Raw genomic sequence first — 20,612 nt, 5'->3', positions numbered from 1 at the left:
TTAAACGATTCCCCGGAAAAAGTATTGAACTCTTCCTTCATCTGGCATCATGCCACCAATGTGAAGATGAGAGAAGAGGTTGCTGGTACTAGCAGAAGAGCTTGTACCTTTTTCTTTAGCAGGAATAGAAGGGTCACTGGATGAGGAAGAGGTAGCACCAGCTTCCATTTCATTATGATATGTATTTTGTCCTTTGACAAAATACCATATCTTTATCTCTTCAGAAGAGATACAACAGATGGATGTGAAGTCCCTCACTCGATGGTTTAACCCACAAGTGTAGAATAACAAGTCAAGTAATCACTAGAGATGACTAGTATTAAATGTCAAGTAAGCACTAGATTGGACTAGTATTACGATTAATATAAATGCAAGAATATATATAACGTAATACGTACTTAAGCAATATAAAGATAAACAAATAAGTAAATTGTGAGACACAATGTAATTTTCAAATGTATTTTATTTATTGATGTTAAATAAAATACAAGGTTGTTGCGGAACAAGATATTACAAAGTAAGTATCTAAACAACCTATGAATTACAAGTGATCTAATCTTTGCTAAATAAACTCTTTGATCGAGATACTTAAAGTTGTGAAGTATGACTGTTTAGATTGAGAGTATTTGAGCAAAGGCACCAAATTGCAAAAGTATATTCTTTGGATGAGGAAGTGACTTGGTATTTATAGGCAAAAAGAATAAATATAATATTCTTTTTGCCATACAAATATGGTTACATGCATTTAAGGAAATTACATTAATTCCTTAAAAGCATTGATTAAAGTACAAGAATAAAGTCACATGACAGTGACTTGTCTTCTAATTAACCAACCACCTTTACATGCGTGTAAGGCTTTTAACAAAAGACATATGGATTGTCCGGTTAAAGGCATGTAAAGGCATAAAGTCAATTCCTTGTAATCAGTGTTCAGACTTGTAAGGTCTAGAACACTGACAAGGACTCCGGTCAGGAGATCTGGTAAGTCTTCCAGTGAGCTCCGCTATTTGTCAGACTTCTTTCTTCAGACTTCAGTCTTCGACTTCAGTGAGAATGTTCTTCAGTGGAGAGATCTTGACTGGGGTGAAGTCCAGTGAACAAATCTGGTGGAATCCAGATTCCTATACAAGTAAGTTGTTCACTGGTCTTCACATAATTTATGGACAAATCTTCAGAGGGCTCCAGTAGTTACATCTGGAGCGAGTCCAGTAAATCTGGACCTAACAATGGGGGAATTGAGATTTGAGGTTTCGCTTCATCATTGAATGAGTCAGCAAGTGAAACAGCAGCGTCATAGTCGCCACCAATCACTGCCTTAACTTGGGCAGGGACTTGTTCACTTAAGCACTGATGGTGAAACTTAGAAGCCTTTGACCAGGAGGTCACAATCTTCTTAAGATTAGCGATTTCAAGCTTGAGTTTTTCATTTTCAAGCTGAACTTTTTGAGTCAGCAACTCATGTGATTGATGTGTAATTTTCCCTCTTACTTTTATTTAATCTTTTTGCTCATGAAAATCAACCAAGTTTTAAATTTATAAAACTAGGCTATACTAATATCTAGACTATTACACACAGGCAGTGTACCTTGTTGTTTATAATATAGTTACCAGTAAGTCCAGGATCGAACACAGGGAAAGCGTTAATTTATTTATCAATCTTAATAAAAGTATTATGTTTAATCTAGAAAAGTGGGGGTTTTATGACCGAGTTGTCACGTTGCTTATCAACTACTTATGATCCATTTGAAAAGATTTACAATAATTAAACTGGTTTAATTAAATATTGTCATTGAATCATTGAAAATCCTTTTTAGCATTTTCTAAATTATTTTGAACCTTTGACCTTTAATTTCTACCCAAAATCTATTTTATAATTGGGTTGTCACGGATTCAATTATTCAAACTAAATATGTAAAAACTAACCTTTGTAGGAATCATGGATAGAAACTGACTTACTGTAGATGCAGATTCGTTGTGACAATCGCAACGTAGATTTGATTATCGTTTATGTTTTTAGGAACTTGTGTGTAATCATTTAAATAAGAACTTGTGTTGATATTTAATGATTACGGTTGAACTTCAATATTATATCTGTTTATGTTTTGTATTGTGTTTGTGTGATATATATTGTTTTGCAGGTACAAGAACATAGTGTCGTAGAACACTTAAACGATGATTAGATGTTATGTACGAGCCAAACAAAGTGAAACAAAGAATCAAAGGGTCGAACCTCGTGCTGACGTCATCAGCATGTAGGACTGGCCTCGTGCTGACGTCAGCACGAGGCAGATCGATTGATTATTGTTTCGGGCCTAATCCTTCGATTAAGGCCTAAGCCCACACAACCCAATATGAATTAGTATAAATACAAGACCTAATCTACGAAATTAGGTTAATGATTTTCGAATCCTTGATAGTTATTCACGAATTTCAGAGCTAAGGTTAATTGTTCCTTCGTGTGTTCTTCTACACGAACCACAAGCCTTGTGCATCTCCTTGGGTTGATTAATTACTTATTAATTAACAAAAGGCAATAGCAATCTAGTTATCTCAAGAGGATTCCACACTCTTGACATAACGAATCACATCTTATTACGATTCACGCAACGATAGGGCACCTTACACTTACCTTGGATATTTTACTTGTGAAAGTAAACATAATAGATATTTTCATGTTCTTTCTTCTTCAACTTCTCATGAACATATACCTTTCAAACTATGCTCCAACTAGCTACTTTATGTCACCTAAAATAGCTATTCTTGTAACTATTAATCTTTCTATTTCTTAACACAACTAGACTAACTCTTAATCTAGCTATCTAAATACTTGGAACAACTAGAAACCTTAATAATTAATCCGTAAACTATTTCAAAAACCTTGCGAGAAAACAACGCATGCTTACATGCGTATGAATGAACAATAACGAAACTTCATGATTCTTTTCATGGACATAGAACTATCAAAACCCAATATATAACAACTATTATAACATAACTTTTACGTAGAAATATCAAACAAATGAAAACTTGTTGTAAGCGGATGCACAAGAATTAACAAAATAACCTTATGGACATTACAACACACTTTAAATGCTTAATAATATAGTAACTAAGTGATTTGAGGTGCTTGTGTTTTGGGAACAAGAGTTTAAACAAAGTCGAAAGCTTCGAGGTCGTTAATGGTAACTTGAATATGGATCAACGAAACTTTACGAGACTTTGGGTAAATGTTTTGTCGGTGTTTAGGAACTGTTTGTGATTGAAAATAAAAGTTAAGGTGTTGGTGTTTGTGAAACGTAACCAAGGTGAAACTGAAAACTTGCGTATGTTAATGGAAACTTGGTGACTAGACTACGGTAACGTAAACTTGCTTTGTGGGTTGTGAAGGATGGTGGTTTTGGTGCAGAAACTGAAGAGAAATGGGAGTTGTAAGTAACTTTGGATCCTAGGTGCACATTCTTCATCTTCATCTACGTCTTCGTTTTATAGCCACGGAAAGCAAACGAGCCCCGTTGACGTGACATTATTGATGGGGTAGCATGTTCCCCATTAAAAGCAATAATACTATTCTTCACCAGCTCCATTGAGTGTAGTGTCGTCAAATCATACGTATCAGATAAGAAAATTAACTCCAAAAACTTGAATCTGCACGTCCCTCTAACGAGGTCCAAAGTCCTCTGTCGAGGTCTACCTCCCTCTGTCGAGGTCCTCCTCTAACGAGGTCAGGATCCCTCTATCGAGGTCCTTCCTGTTTTGTCCTTTAGTGCAGTTTTGATTTTCTTTTCCGTTTGACTTGTTTTTGATCCGTTTCTTTACCAATTCTTGTTCAATCTTTATTTTTACCTACAAAACACTTATGCAAATAATAAGTATCTAAAATACATTCATTCATGATCAAATGCGTGTAATATTCAGTAAAAAGACCAGATAATGCTTCATAAAGTATGTATAATTTTAGCATTATTAGTGATTGAAGTTCAACATGAACGTTTTTCAATTTATTGAGTTTTTCTGACTTATCACTTAACTTTAAAGTGGCAGATTTAAGCTTTGATTGAAGTTCAGCATGTAGAGATTCTACGAACTGAAGATCACAGGACAAAGACTCAAGAAGTTTGGTCTTATCCTCATCAGAAGCAAAAGAAAGAGAATGTACCTTTTTGACAGTGACATTCACCCATTGACTAGAGGAGACTTGGTCTTTTGTCAGTGCATCACCATCAGCAAGTGCCATCAAGCACATTGCATCCACATACTCTTCATCATCAGACTCATCAGAGTCAGCCCAATCATGTTCTTCAGCCACCAGCCCTTTTGCTAGTATTTTTGACTTCCTCTGGTTCAGCAATCTTAGCCTTTAGCTGATAGTATTTGTTCTTGTACTCATCAACAGGCTTAGAAGAGTTAGATTTAGGAGCAGCAGGGGTTAGAAGAGAAACCTTGCACTTCTTTTGGTAATGGCCTTTTCTGCCACACCTCCAGCATTCCTCCTGTGATTTGTCAACAGGAGGTTTAAAGGAAGCAATCGACTTACGATTGTTCCATTTTCTGGAATATTTCTTTCCATCAAGGAGGGCAAAATCCATGAAGTTACTAAACATCTCTTGTTTTTCATCAACATCAAGCTCGTCAACAAGAGACTGAATAGGAGCAGGAAGATTAGAGGTGCTGGCACCATCATTGAGATTGATGGGCTCAGCAGAGACTAGTGCAAGAGGGTTAGTGACAGAATAAGCAGGTATGCTGGAAGAAGAAGAAGAAGAAGAAGAGGGACCAACATGTCTAAGAGCATCAGCAGCAGCTCGTATATTTTGAGCCAAAACCTTTTCTTCAAGTTGAAGAACACCAAAGAGTTCCTCAAGATCATACTCTTGAATCTGCGTTGTGGTGCGAAGGATTTGCCTCAAATTCTGCCATTTAAGAGGTAGACTATCAATGAATTTGTGGCACACTTCAAAGTTATCATGAGTTATGCCAACATTTGTTATGTCATTCAGCAACCTTTTTAACCGGGTATAAGTGCTGTTGAGACTTTCATCAGGAAGGGAAAAGAAGTTTTCATAGGCCCGTTTAAGGTCTATTTTCTTGGTCTTGATTGTGTCAACAGAACCTTCGTACATGCTGCACAGTATATCCCAAATTTCTTTTGAAGAGGGATATTTAATGATGAGCTTCATGATGTCAGTAAGGAGAGTGGTGACAATCATGTTCTTAAGTTTGGAGTCAAGATTGACCAGCTTACGCTCATCATCAGTCCATTGAACCTCTGGTTTTACTAGATCAGTTACAATCTCAGGAGCTTCAGGTGTGGCTCCTGGAGTTCTTTAGACATATGTAGGTATGTAGGGACCAACAGTTAAGATGGTCATTAGGTAAGGTTCCACCCCTACTATGTGAAGAAGCATTCTTTCCTTCCAAGACCCAAAGTCTTTGGGTTTAAATTTTGGAGGAACAGACATGTAACCAAAGTCACGTTGATTCACAAGGGTGGGAACATAAGTCATGTTCTTGTTTTAGAGAAAAAGATTTTTCAAGAAAAGAAGAGAAGAACAAGAATTAATGTAAACACAAGAACGCAAACAGAACTTGTTCCAATGAATTAGGAACGATGGCTCTGATACCACTTGATAGTTTACGAATGCATAACTTGTATTATAATTAACTAGGCAAAAAGTAAAGAACAGAAAGTAAATAACAAGAACAATAACACGTTCAAATGCAAGAAATCTAGGCAAGTCTAATCATATGTATCATTGATTAAACGATGAAACATAGTCGAGATTACAACTTGACTTACAAGAAAACAAATGAACAAAATAATTGCTAAGTCTAGACACACTAAGAACTTGAACAATTACAAGTAAAGTGACACACTTTTTATAGTGACAAACACAAAGTATGTGTTGCGGCTGTGTTGCCGTTTATAGAGGAGAATTAGGGCAACACAACTTTCCCTTGATAGTGACTTGATGGTGGTTGTCGACGTTCCATTGGCTCGAAGTACTTGCATGCAGGAGCTTTTGTCTTCTTTACCAAATCGGGTATGAAAGAGAAAACCCTTGCTTTGGTCCCAATTGTACTTTTGCCATACAAGGCAAATTACAGTTGGAAGAACCATCATGTGACTTTTGTCTTCATCTTGATTGAAATCTTCCCGCCTTGACATACAATTTGGGCAGCATACAACCCGCTGAAGAGAGTCACTGGACTCACTAATGACTCGCTAACGACCTACGTCAGCGACCAAGTCTGGTCAGCGAATCCAAGACTCAACATACACACTTTTATTTGTATATATATTTTTACACACAAAAAAGCATGACATTTTTTGATTTGTTCACACTCACTAAAAGTGTGAATAAATACAATATTGTTTGTAGATGTTCTGTCTTGACTCGTAAGTAATTCTGCCATGGCTAACTTAACTTAGTTTTTATGGTGGTGTTTAAAACTATCTAGCTATATATTAGGTTAATTAAAGTAAGTATTTTTTTTTAATTGTTGATAATGTTGAATAAGGAATGCTAGATTTAAAAATTACTAGTTGCATCTTCATGGGATGCTGCGATGTGGTAGTGGTGGCAGAGACGATGAGTGGTGGGGACGGTGGTGGTGCCAGTGACAAGTGGTGGCCGCAGTGGCATCGGTGACGGAGATAGCAGTGAGGTTACTAATATAAAAATAATTCGAGGAGTATTATAGTTATTTTAAGGGTTGATAGATGTAAGTTGTAAATAATTTTATTGAGAATATTATCGTCATATATTATGTAGAGATCTTTAACTAGTCAATAAATTATAAAAAAAAATAGTTTAAATAGTTCAGTAGGCTTTTAATAGGTAAAAGGAGGAAGAAGGGGGTGTTGCTCTTGAGTATAATTATAATGTACAAACAAATAGTTATACACACATATGTCATGAAACGTGGACTAATCCAGAGATAGATAATAGGTAAAAAAATGTTTTGATTGATCGGTGAAAAATATATTTGTATATTATTTATCAACTTAGCATTTTTCAAGTTAATTGCTATATATTACTCGTAATAAACTTACTATACACATGATTGTTTAGTGAAATGGGACGTAATTGTAGTTTTTCAAAGTTTAAACTTTTAAGACTCCACATCAAATGCTTTGTAGAATAACTAGATTAAACCCGCACGTTGTGAGAAATAACTGTTGATGTGCCAATTGGGTTGCTGGCCAGCTCTCAAGAACTTATTGAAGCAACCAAAAGGACATCTGGATCTGAGGGGGAACAACCAAAGGTACAATCTGAACCTCAATCATCTGAACTATCAAGGAAAGATAAAGGCAAAGCAAAGATGGTTGAGGAGCCAAAGAAAAAGGGGGCCAAGGACTCTGGCTTTGTGGTTGGTGAAAACGTGGATGAGCATGGTTATCCATTGCCAGACTTGGAAGCTGATCAGAAAAAGTTGGAAGCCCTTCAAAAACAAGTCTCCAATCAATTCATTATGTGGAGAGAGACTCAAGAAAGAGAAAGGGCCCAACACTTGGCAATGGGTACCATTGATCTGGTGGATGCTACAGCTCTTGGTCTTACTAAAGAAAGATATCAGAAGATCAAGCATGACTCAAGAGTGCAGAAAGCTTTGGTAGATATGGCAGAATATGAATATGGGATGAAGTATTCTCCCTTGGAACAGAAACTGGACCATCTCACTTTCAAGATATCTATTGAAGACTTGATAAAGAATAGAAAGAAAGAGATGGAGATTAAAAAGAAAGAAATAATGTCCAGTGTTCTGAAAGCTGAAAAGGAAATCTGCAGGCCACCCCAGAAGCCCAAACTTACTGCCCAAGGACTTCAAGAAAAACTGCTCGAGATGCTGACCTTTCTACATTCATACCCATTTCCAAAGAAGTTTCTCAGGTAAAGGATAAACATGAGAAGGATCAGTATGATTACTACATGAAACACAGGTGTCATCCTGCAAAGATCCTGGATGTGCAAATTCTGAAGGAAGATGGTCTGAAGCTGTTTAATCTGACTGTGAAAAGAGAAGGTAGAGCTGAAGAAGAGTATGAGCAAGTGTCGGTGCATAAGTTTGGGTATTCTGAGCATAAGGAGATGATCAATGCGCTGAAGGGAAAACCGAAGTCTCATCTGAATGGCGCCTGGATGCTGAAGATCCAACAGAAAATGAAGGCCAAGGTTGAGATGGAGGAAAGGCTATTTGGAAAGATCAGCTCTCCTAAGAGAAAAGCTACTGAAGGTCCTTCTGGCTCAAGGCCTGCAAAGAAGTAGTGTATCTCTTTTTGCGGTCACCCTGCACATACACAAAAATTAGTTCTTTTTGGGAACCCATCTTTTGATGGGTTCACTGGACTTTCCCTGAACAGTCTCAGATTTCTTTGGTATGTGTGGAACAGATGGATCAAAGGGAATTTCAGTCATAACTTCTGATGATACAAAAACAGTTGGTTTAATGATCGCAGAAACCTTTTTCTTCTCAGATTTTTGCTTTTCTTGTTTGATTTTCTTTGAAAAAGGTTTTGGGTTTTGTTTGGGATTTTGGGGAGTGCTTTCAACATTTTTCAATCGTGCGTTACAGCTTTGCACTTGCCTAGCCAAGTTTTGAAATTGACTCTCAATTCTTAACAAAATAGATTCATGATCAGACACCTGAGCTTTACCAGAATCTGAGGTAGAAGGCTCAGCAGGGATGACATTCTTCTTCTTTTTCTGGTTTTTGGAAACCTGATTTGAAGATTGAGGGGAGGGCTTCTTGGATTTAGCCTTCTTGTCTGAAGCACTGGTCTGACAGGCTTCAGATTTGCCCTCATGTTGTTCCTGGGCTTGATCAGTTATCATTTTGATTTTCCAAGATCTTTAAAACAATTTCTGGTCTCATTTCTTTTGGAAGAGCATCAAAATCAGTTATTACAGAGGCAAGATGAAGATCACCAGTGCCATAAGCGATTCTTTGGTTTTCAAAAGTTTTCTTTATGGCAGCTTCTGGAAAAGGTGATTTCATCCAAGATTTTATTATTTTTTGTTCTTTTTCTAAAATGATTTTCAGTTCTTCCTTTTCTAATTCTAATTTTGAAACCATTGATTGATAACTTTTCAGAGTCAACTGAACATCTTTCAGTTCTTTCAATCTGACCTGACTGGCGTTCAGTTCAGAAGAATTTATTTCAAAATTTTTAATACCTTCTGAACGCACAGTCTCAACATATGATATGTCAGCCTCAATTCGAACTAAAAGATCCAGTTTTAGTCCTTCATCATTTTCAAAACCAAATTCACTAACCTTTTTCATGATAATTGTAACACCCCGACTAAGGCGGAAACACGAGATGCCACAGAACGACATGGTACAAAAGATTTAAATATAAAACATCAACTCAAGTTTTCAAATGACATTCAAAATCCAAAAGATTACAAATTAAAGATGACGTCCAAATCCATTACACAACCAAATTCATAATTAAAATGATTAATGTTTGCAATACTCGTCCAACCATACAAGCATATTAGAGTCCAAAAGGGTGGTCCACGCTACGCACCTAAATCTTTAACCTGAAAAGCATGAAGAAGAAGAAGTGTCAACTACGAGAGTTGAGTGAGTTCATAGGTTTTTAACTAACAACATAAAGTGTATATATATATATATCCATCATAACCAAAAATTTGAGAGTCACCAAAATTTCCATGTATACCTCCAATGTCGCATTTGGAAAGCGTATGTTCCACTTACTATAATCAACGTAGTAAAATTTCTATCATATAACCACGAGGGTATAATTCAATCAACCTTGATGAGTAAATGCTTGAGCCACTACTACTACCATTTTTTCGAAGTCCAATAATAAATAGATAAATCTTGCACGAGCTGTCAATCAAGTGCCGTAACAATAATAATAAAAAGGGTCGTGCCATGGAGACGACCTAAGTAAGGTAGCTAGAACACCCGTGGTCGGACTGGAAGTGGAGGTTGTCACAAAGACAACCAACCTTCCACCGTTACACAATTGGGTGGGTGGACGAAACCTAGTTGCGCAACTAACTAACTACAGGCCTCCATAATCGGAGTAAATAGTAGTGAACCGAAGAAAGCGGTTTGACAGAACTCAAGCTCATCATATAAATCATTTATCATAATGAACATACGAAACAATTTCATTTCATAATCATAATATCAAGAATCATTTCATATATTTGTAATAATAAAAGCAATTTAGCTTATATATCATGCTTTTCACCCCGATAGTTAAAACACATAAATAGTTTGAAAGGGGGCTATGACTCACTTGAATTGAGAGTGAAAGAGGGCTGATCAAAAGCGAGATCTCTGGCTAGTGGTGTCTTTCCTCAAGCAAGCCTAAACCATGGTATTCGAAATATGCACAACGTAAGTGTGTGTTACATGAACTAGTAAACTAGATCATGAGACGTATGCTAGTAGACTTGCCCAACTTTGGTTGTTGTTTAAATTATGGAATTCAAGTACATTATGTTGTTCACCTCATTTGGTTGGAAGACATTTGGTAGTAAAGGTCATTCATACGATTTTTGTTCGGTTATTGAAATTTCGGTAGTTTAACTTCGTTTTATATATATTTTCCATTGCATACTTTGTTTAATAACCATATTTGACATTTGTGTTCTCATAATATCAATATTGATATATCTTGCTGATTTATAATTATTTATTTTTAATATTATTTAATTAATTATTTACTTATTTTATTGGTTTATTAATCAAATAATTCCTTATAATTATTTTTAAGTCCTTAAATTATCTCTAAATTCATAGATAATTATATATGGATTATCTACTGATTTTCAAGCCTTTTTATTTGTAACATTGTGATTCTTATATTTATTTGTGCCTTATTTCTATTTATTTAATAATGATTAATTAGTGACTTTTACTTAATAATTTACTTTTAAATTGTATAATTCTTGCTCCCTTGCTTGTAGTTATTTTCCCCAGTAGGTTTTAGTCACTTTTATCATTGGTTAAGTGGCTTTGATCAGATTCATGGTTTATATAATTATTTATTGATTTATATATCTTTTAATTACCATTTTAATTCATTAAATCATAGAAATCCTTACAAATCACCACAAGAGTTTTAGTCCAAAATTCTAGGCCTTTTTAGGCACCTTTATCAATAAAAATCTGTAACCATTCAACCTCTCTTGTGTCTTGCTTAAATTGAGGATTTTATAATTGAAAATCGTTTACCGAAATAGTGATTTTAGCCTCATTTCTTAGGCTATTAAGGTACTTCAAAATGGATTTTCATCCTAAATTCAACATTCACAGTAAGTTCATCATATTTTGGTGGTTCAAGTCGTGATGGTGGTGGTGGTGTGATATGTGCAATTTAGTGCTTTCGGTTAGTGATTATTTGACCCGAAAAGACGGTTTTTGAGCTTATTCTTGCCATGCATCAAATGAATTGAGTTTTATACTTTTAATATGTCGTATTTCCAGTATGTTCATCACATTTTCATGGTCATAAAGTTATGGTGCATGTGTGTGCTCAAAATGCATTTTAACAAGCTTTCGGTTTTCGATTTCAAGCATATTTTAACTTGTTTTGACCCAAGCTTTATATAATTGATATTTTGTGAATTTTTCCAGAATATTTGCATGACTTTTAACCTATTTTTCAGTTGACACAAGTCTAGCTTCACCTCATAATCCAAACAACAATCCAACTTTCTTAAATCTAGCATGCATGTAATCATCTCATCATTTTTAACAACAAATCTTTATCCAACAACAATCCATCAACATAAAAATGTATTTTTATGAAATTTCCAGAAATATATACATAAACATTATATAAAATATGTTCATCTTTTATATAAAAAGTTACTTTACAACTAATCAACACATATCCACCTTTTTGATGCTAACTTTCATAGATCCAACACTTTATCAATAAAATCTATATTTTATAAATATTTCCAGAAATATTACCTTCATAATATGTATGAATATAACCATTTTTCAAAGGAAAAATCATATCTAAGACTATTAAACACACAACCACACTTTTGGGTCTTAAACTAGTCGAATCATTGGACTTTTCTTCATAGATTCAACATGCATGAGCATGAGGAGAAAAACCATATCAACTTTGCCCTCATTAAGTGTATATTTGAAAGGAAACTTGAAGATTCATAAAGAAAACATAAAGAAAATAAAATCTTTCGATGAAACCTTTTTAATATGAACATAAACAAGATTAAGCAAGTAAAGAGATGAAGATTATACCCTTGAAGGACACTTTTTGGAGATGGAAAAAGGGCAGATTTTCGTGACTAATATGGCCTCCAACAACCCTATTCAAGCCCTAATACAACCCTTAAACTATGCTTGAATCAACCTTTATTAATCTAGCCTAAACCTTATTATTAGTATAAGTTTAAGTTGGATTTTTGCCTTGTTCTTGCTCCCTTGATGGCTGCCGTTTTTGAGAGAGAAAGGAAGAGTATGGAAGAGTTTTTCTTGGGAGAAAATGATGTATGTGAAGTGTGTGTGAAAAGTGGAAGTTCCAAGACAAAGAGTGTGCATGTATATTTCAAAATGGTGATGTATGTGTGTGTGATGAGGGGGGGGGGGGGGGACGGCCACATGGGGTATTCAAGGGGTTTTCCCCTTTTTTTTTTTTTTTTTAAAAGTTGTGTAAGTATATTTGTTGTATGTATATATATTTGTGTTTGTTTTATAAGTGTAATGTAAGTTTAGTTGTAATATAAATGCATGCTTATCCTAGCATATGTCTATGTGTGTGTCATGTATATGTGTATGTATGTATACATTTTTGTGTTTTAAATTTGTTACATGGCTTATTAGTTGCATTCTTGTATTTATTTTAAGCATATATATATACACTTAGAGATTTTTAAACACTTTTATATGCTTTATGAGTTATAATATTTTTAAGTTGTTCATGACATTTCTTGTGACCAAATATTATTTAGTTGGATTGATGGTACAATTTGTTGGATATTTATAAGGATTTCTAATTGTTATCTCAACTTGTGAGACTCGCTTTATTAATTATAACTTGATTTGATCATTAAGGTTTTTGTTCAATCGTATTTTATTAAATTGAATTTAGAATTAATCAATAGCTTTAGATTACTAATTTGGGGCATTACCTACTAGCTTCAAGTATAACTATGGCTTGCGGGAACGTAGACAACCTAACTAGCACATATATAATATTAAAAGTACGGTTGTTACATCCTTACCCCCTTAGAAGAATTCCGTCCCGGAATTTGAGTTTGCTTAGGGAGTAAGTGCGGATATTTCTCACGTATGAAGTCCTCGCGCTCCCATGTAAATTCGGGTCCGCGCTTTGTATCCCATCTGACTTTAACTATAGGGATCTTGCTCCTCTTAAGGCGTTTCTCATCGCGGTCAAGAACTTCTATTGGTTCCTCGCGAAATTGGAGCTTATCTTCCATTCGTAGTTCCTCGAGTGGAACTACTTTCGAATCATCCGCCACGCATTTCTTTAAATTTGACACATGGAAAGTGTCATGAACATCTCCCAATTCTTGGGGTAATTTCAACTTATAGGCCACAGGGCCTATTCTAGCCACAATTTCAAATGGCCCAATGTATCGAGGACTTAACTTTCCTCTCTTACCAAATCTCACTGTTCCTTTCCATGGCGACACCTTTAGGAGCACTTTGTCGCCGACTTCAAATTCTAGGGGCTTCCTTCTTTGATCCGCATAACTCTTTTGCCGATCTCTGGCGGCTTTAAGCTTTTCTTTAATGATAGCTACTTTGTCCGTTGTTTCTTGGACAAAATCGACGGTAGCTAGACTTCTTTCGCCCGTCTCTATCCAACACATCGGAGACCTACACTTGCGTCCATATAAAGCTTCAAACGGTGCACATTGTATGCTAGAGTGATAGCTATTATTGTATGTAAATTCAGCATAAGGCAAGTGCTCATCCCAGCTTCCACTAAATTCTAATGCACAGGCTCTTAACATATCCTCCAACGTTTGTATTGTTCGCTCACTTTGTCCATCCGTTTGAGGGTGGTAAGCCGTGCTTAATGCTAGTGTTGTGCCCATAGCTTCTTGCACGTGACCCCAAAAACGTGAGGTAAATCTACCATCCCGATCGGATATTATGGACAAAGGCACGCCATGTAGTGTTACAATCTTCTCGACGTACAAGCGAGCTAGGCGCTCGGTGTTCCAATCTTCTTTGATGGGGATGAAATGGGCTGATTTCGTAAGACGATCAACAATCACCCATATAGCATCATGACCTTTCTTTGTTCGAGGCAATTTTGTCACTAGGTCCATTGCTATTTGCTCCCACTTCCATTCGGGAATCTCTGGCTGCTTTAAAAGACCAGATGGCTTTTGGTGCTCAGCTTTGACCATCGCACAAGTCATGCATCGGCTCACATATCGGGCTACGTCCCCTTTCATTCCAGGCCACCAAAAATCCTTTCTTAGGCCTTGATACATCTTATCCGCGCCTGGGTGAATTGAATATTCGTATTGTGAGCCTCATTCATAAGTACATCCCTTAAACCATTTACCTTCGGTACCCAAGCTCTTCCCTGAAGTATAAGATTCCTTCATCATCCTTGTCAAACCTCATTTCCATACCGCACAAGGCTTCATCCTTAATGTTCTTCCCTTCAAAGGCCTTTGCTTGGTCTCCTAAGAAACGATCTCTTAGAGACATTCTTACTTGTAAGTAGCTGATTCTTGCCCTTGGCACCTTAGTATTCACCTTCCTACTAAGTGCATCGGCAACGACGTTTGCCTTCCCGGATGGTACTTGATTTCACATTCATAGTCATTCAGCAGCTCCATCCATCTCCTTTGCCTCATATTCAACATCTTTTGATCAAAGATGTGTTGCAAGCTTTTGTGGTCGGTGAATATGTGCATTTAGTGCCATAGAGATAATGTCGCCATATCTTCAAGGCGAATACTACGGCTCCTAACTCCAGATCGTGTGTCGAATAATTTTTCTCATGTGGCTTCAATTGTCTAGACGCGTAGGCAATGACCTTGTCTCTTTGCATAAGCACGCATCCAAGTCCTTTATTCGACGCATCACAATATACCACAAATCCTTCCATTCCATCCGGCAACGCTAGTATGGGTGCTTCACACAACATGTTCTTAAGCGTTTGGAACGCTTGCTCTTGTTCTTCACCCCATATGAATTCTCTTGACTTTTGGGTCAATTGGGTCAGAGGTACCGCAATTTTGGAGAATCCTTGGATGAATCTTCGATAATAACCTGCCAATCCTAGGAAGCTACGCACTTCCGTTGGCGTCTTTGGTGCCTCCCACTTCTTAATCGCCTCTATCTTAGATGGGTCGACATGAATTCCTTTTCGTCTACGAGATGTCCAAGGAATTGAACTTGGCGGAGCCAAAATTCACACTTAGAAAACTTAGCATACAACTTCTCGTCTCTAAGTAATTGCAATATTATTCTTAAATGCTTCTCATGTTCATCCTTACTACGAGAATATATCAAAATATCATCAATGAATACTATGACGAATTTGTCCAAGTATGGCCTACAAATTCGGTTCATTAGATCCATGAAAACGGCGGGCGCATTTGTGAGACCAAATGGCATCACCAGAAACTCGTAATGCCCATAGCGCGTTCTGAAAGCCGTTTTAGGTACATCTTCTTCTCGTACCCTCAACTGATGATAGCCGGATCTAAGATCGATTTTCGAGAAATGCGACGCTCCTTGAAGTTGATCGAACAAATCGTCTATTCGTGGCAGCGGATACCTATTCTTGATCGTCAGCTTATTCAACTCCCTATAGTCTATGCACATCCTCAGAGATCATCTTTCTTTTTGACAAAAAGAATTGGAGCACCCCATGGCGAAGAACTAGGTTGGATTAAGCCTTATCAAGCAATTCTTGCAATTGCTCAGAAAGTTCTCGCATCTCGGAGGGCGCTAACCTGTACGGTGCTTTAGCTACGGGGGCTGCCCGGGAACTAAATCAATCATAAACTCCACCTGCCTCGTGGGTGGGAGTCCAGGTAGTTCGTCAGGGAACACATCTAGAAAGTCCCTAACCACCATGACCTTATGAGGGTCCTTACTTTTTACTTGCTTATCCACTACTTGTGCCAAGTATGTGTGATATTCCTTACGTAAATATTTCCTTACTTTCATAGATGACACTATCTTGGTTGGACCCCCGCCCTATGGCTTGTATTATAAGCACCTCATCATTATCTAAGGGAATTTTAATGACCTTTTCATGGCAAAGTATTTCTGCACGCATCTTAGACAACCAATCCATTCCTACTATCACATCAAAACTTCCTATCTCAATGGGAATCAAGTCTATACTATAATCCTCCTCGTCTAAAGTCAACATACAATCAAAAATAATTTCCTTGGCCTTATACTCGTTTCCATTAGCATATTCGATATAGTAAGTTTCATCAAGCTCACTAGGTTTCTTACCAATCATTTCCTTAAATTCAAAAGAAATAAAACTTCTTTCGGCTCCAGAATCAAATAGCATAGAGGCATAAACATTATTAATGGAAACGTACCTACGATGACATTTGGGTCATCACGTGCCTCATTCGCACCCATTGCATACACGCGTCCTCTAGCTTGACCTCCTTGGTTCCCACGATTCTGGTTGGCATTGATTCCTTGATTCCCATTGTTTGCTTGATTTCCTCCATTACCTCGGTTCACTTGATTCCCATTATTGCCTCGGTTTGCTTGGTTCCCACGATTCCAACATTCCTATAGTTGCCACGGTTTCCATTTCCATTCCCTCGATTGCCTTGAGCTCGTCCCAACCTAGGACAAGCATTCCTCCAATGCTCCGTGCTTCCACATTCATGACAAGTTCCCCGGTTTCCTCCAACTCTTGTTCCCCTACGGCAAGTGGCAGCAAGGTGTCCAAATGAGCGGCAAATCGAGCATAGCCTACATTCCCCTGATGGGTGTTGCCACATCGGTTACATCTTTGTGCCGCACCATTGGTGATTCCATAATTCCTTACAATCTTTTGCCTTTTATCAGGCCCATTCCTTACGATCACCAAATCGGCTTCCTCCTCCTTGCCTTGAACTTGACTCGCCTCGCGAGTATTTCCCAGTCCTGACCAAGTCATTAACCAATCTTGTTGACAAACTTATTGCTTCTTCCAGTGTGGTGGGGTTTGCTGCCGTGACCATCAATCTTACTTCCGGTACCAATCCGTAAATATACCTCTCAACTTTCTTGGCTTCAGTAGTCACCATATCAGGTACCAGCACACACAACTCGTGAAAACGAATCGCATATGTCTCTAACTCCATTCCTTTCATGGCATGGTTCCAAAACTCAATTTCCAGCTTTTGGACGGCAGGTCTAGGGCAATACTCCCTTTTCAATTCCTCCTTGAGCTGCTCCCAGGTCAAAGCATTCATCGTGGCGGCACCCTCGTGGTGACTTGGAGGTTCCACCATGTGAGTGCCCTCCCCTGGAGCTTACTTGCCGCAAACTTGACGCGGTCGGCTGGCGCACAATCAATGATATTTAGGATTGCCTCCATGCTTTGAAACCAAGTAAGTAACCCAACGGGACCCTCCGTCCCATAGAACTCTTTGGGGTTGCAAGACGTAAAAGTCTTGTAAGCATTTCGGTCAGTGGCGTTTCCTCCACCTTCTTGCCTTCTTGCCAAGTTGATGGTAGCAGTCACGTTCTCAGCGATTTGAGTGGCAATGTTTGGCATGGCAGCATTGATTTGTTGAGATATGAGAGTCGCCAACTCAGCCCTTCGTTGAGCTTCTTCCTCTTGGCGTCTAGCCTCAGCGCTTGTCTCTTCAACGGTCCTTCGTGGTGCCATGTCTCTACAAAGGAGAACATAGTTTAGTCATTTGTATAAAGGATTATGTGACATGGACCCGACTCACAACTTCCGATCTCACACGTGTTCGTTTAGGTTACTTAGTGTAATAAGGCCACGTTTGTATGCATAGGTATACCTATATATTCCTAAATTCATTTTCCTTCCTTTAATCACAACCTACTTATCATTATGAATTACAAGTGGTTGGGTAAGCTTAAAGCATGTCCTTGTTTTTGGGCCTTTTGACAGATTTTTCCAGAATCTGTATACGAACTTGAAGCTCAAAAATGTGACCCAAGATGGACGAACTGGGCAAAACTCATAAAATATAAAATGTAGCCCCATGAGTTAGATTTCATCTCCAATTGGAATCAGGTCAAAAGACCAAATAGAACTCCAGATATGGCCGTTTTACCAAAAGTGGTCAGAACTGATTTCCTGCTGTAACTTTTCACTTTGTAACAAGTATAACCATAACACACATAGATTAACACATCATATAAAAGCAAAAAGGCATCAAGCTTCCATTCCAATGATTCAACATCAGTTTACAAAATTGCCATAAGCCCACAAACAAGTGATCGTAGTCACACAATCACAAACAAGTTCAAGGAAATCACAACAAAGTACAAATAATTGTCTACCGAATAAGTTCATGAACAAAACATCCTTAGGGTCATTTCCTAAGCACAAGAACTACCACAATGGAACACACCGCTGCAAGAATACATCCCATTATGAATATCACTTCATAAATCCGGCGCACTCCATCTATTACCATGCCGGTATCTTCTCCCATTCGCCTCATGGCTCCCAAGGTTCTTTCCATCATGACTTCTTGATGTCGAACCCTCACTCGGGCATCCTTAGCCCACGGCTATGTCCCACACTCGTTCCCTTTCCTCCCGAGTCATACCCATGGGAGGTGGAGGGGTATTCCATAGACGGGACGGTGGGGGTTTTCTCCTAGTCTTGGCCCAAGGTGATAAGGATGATCGCGGGGGAGGCGTGGATGGAAGTATGGGTCGTGAGTTGGGAAGCGTCCATCGTTACATTCATGGCCGCATTTTGTCTCGGCGGTGTGGGAGCTCTAGGGGCTGATGGTGGCCGTGGTGGAGTAGGCAAACGACGTACCGGTTGGCTAGAAGCAACGCTTCTAGCACCACCACCATTTGATGGGTCTTCCGTGGGCTCGGACTCCTCCTCCTCCTCTCGTTGTGGGGGCTGTTGGGAGTCCATCGTGGGCTCCGTCTCCTCGCTTCTTCTTGTTCTTGTCGCCTCTCCTGACCATGTCCACGAATGCATAAATGTCCTTACTTGATTGGAGTTTCTTGAGGCTTCACTCCTTTGCGACATAATATTCTACACAAGTCACATAAAGCATAGATGACGACTCCACTTGACGCTTAGACGACCATTTGCAACCGACTGACCATTGGACCCATGTGACCATTTGCGGACAGCAAGACGACTGGACGGACCGAGACGACCTTATCATTTGACGACAACCAACCAATTCGACTTACGAATCACAAGCTTGACAAACCGAAAACATTATGAACTCCACCACCGACGTACCCAACAATAATTAGTAAGACTATCAACGACCAACTCGACACTCATGACCCACACGACCATTTAGAATCAACGAAATGACTAGAATTTAACTTGTGCATTATGTCTAAATAGGCAAAGTAATGCTAGCAAGTGGGGGTATTAACTAAGGGTTCTAATAAGTAATGCGAACATTGGATTTGGTTATGTATCTTTTGCACCAAGAATCGTTTTTAAAGCTTTATTTTCAAAAGACTCCTTTTAATATTCCTTAAACAACTATTTCGATCATCCATATTAAATTTTTAATTAGGCATAGTTGATCAGGCTATGCATAAGTAAAACAAGAATACTTATGATGAAACTCAATTGTTTAAGAAATATTCGACTCGTTTGAAAATACGTAGGTTATAGCAAAAATTTCTATAACCTTGGCTCTTGATACCATTTTTCTGTAACACCCCGACTAAGGCGGAAACACGAGATGCCACAGAACGACATGGTACAAAAGTGAATAAAACATCAACTCAAGTTTCAAATGACATTCAAAATCAAAAGATTACAAATTAAAGATGACGTCCAAATCCATTACCCAACCAAATTCATAATTAAAATGATAAATGTTTGCAATACTCGTCCAACCATACAAGCATATTAGAGTCCAAAAGGGGTGGTCCACGCTACGCACTAAATCTTTAACCTGAAAAGCATGAAGAAGAAGAAGTGTCAATACGAGAGTTGAGTGAGTCATAGGTTTTTAACTAACAACATAAAGTGTATATATATATCCATCATAACCAAAAATTTGAGAGTCACCAAATTTCCAGTATACTCCAATGTCGCATTTGGAAAGCGTATGTTCCACTTACTATAATCAACGTAGTGAAATTTCTATCAATAACCACGAGGGTATAATTCAATCAACCTTGATGAGTAAATGCTTGAGCCACTACTACTACCATTTTTCGAAGTCAATAATAAATAGATAAATCTTGCACGAGCTGTCAATCAAGTGCCGTAACAATAATAATAAAAAGGGGTAGTGCCATGGAGACGACCTAAGTAAGGTAGCTAGAACACCCGTGGTCGGACTGGAAGTGGGGTTGTCACAAAGACAACCAACTTCCACGTTAACAATTGGGTGGGTGGACGAAACCTATGTTGCGAAACTAACTAACTACAGGCCTCC

At 38.0% G+C, this 20,612-nt stretch overlaps 2 protein-coding genes across 2 annotated transcripts; both read right to left on the bottom strand.

The window, feature by feature from the left end:
* Positions 1–3,687: 3,687 nt before the first annotated feature.
* On the bottom strand, positions 3,688–5,504 carry LOC122597072. Its single transcript, XM_043769706.1, has 4 exons — positions 5,422–5,504; positions 4,440–5,322; positions 4,157–4,336; positions 3,688–3,843 (listed from the first exon to the last, which is right to left on the bottom strand). The coding sequence occupies exons 1-4, from the start codon at positions 5,502–5,504 to the stop codon at positions 3,688–3,690; spliced, it is 1,302 nt and encodes a 433-aa protein (XP_043625641.1).
* A 7,728-nt stretch (positions 5,505–13,232) lies between these two features.
* On the bottom strand, positions 13,233–15,837 carry LOC122597071. The gene is made up of 4 exons (XM_043769705.1): positions 15,428–15,837; positions 15,122–15,380; positions 14,564–14,793; positions 13,233–13,863 (listed from the first exon to the last, which is right to left on the bottom strand). Exons 1-4 carry the CDS (start codon positions 15,835–15,837, stop codon positions 13,233–13,235), a joined length of 1,530 nt encoding a protein of 509 aa, XP_043625640.1.
* Between the last annotated feature and the right edge of the window lie 4,775 nt (positions 15,838–20,612).

The sequence above is a fragment of the Erigeron canadensis genome, chromosome 4 (genome assembly GCF_010389155.1).
Source record: "Erigeron canadensis isolate Cc75 chromosome 4, C_canadensis_v1, whole genome shotgun sequence".
In the NCBI taxonomy this organism is placed as follows: Eukaryota; Viridiplantae; Streptophyta; class Magnoliopsida; order Asterales; family Asteraceae; genus Erigeron; species Erigeron canadensis.
This window is presented reverse-complemented; position numbering and strand designations above follow the sequence as displayed.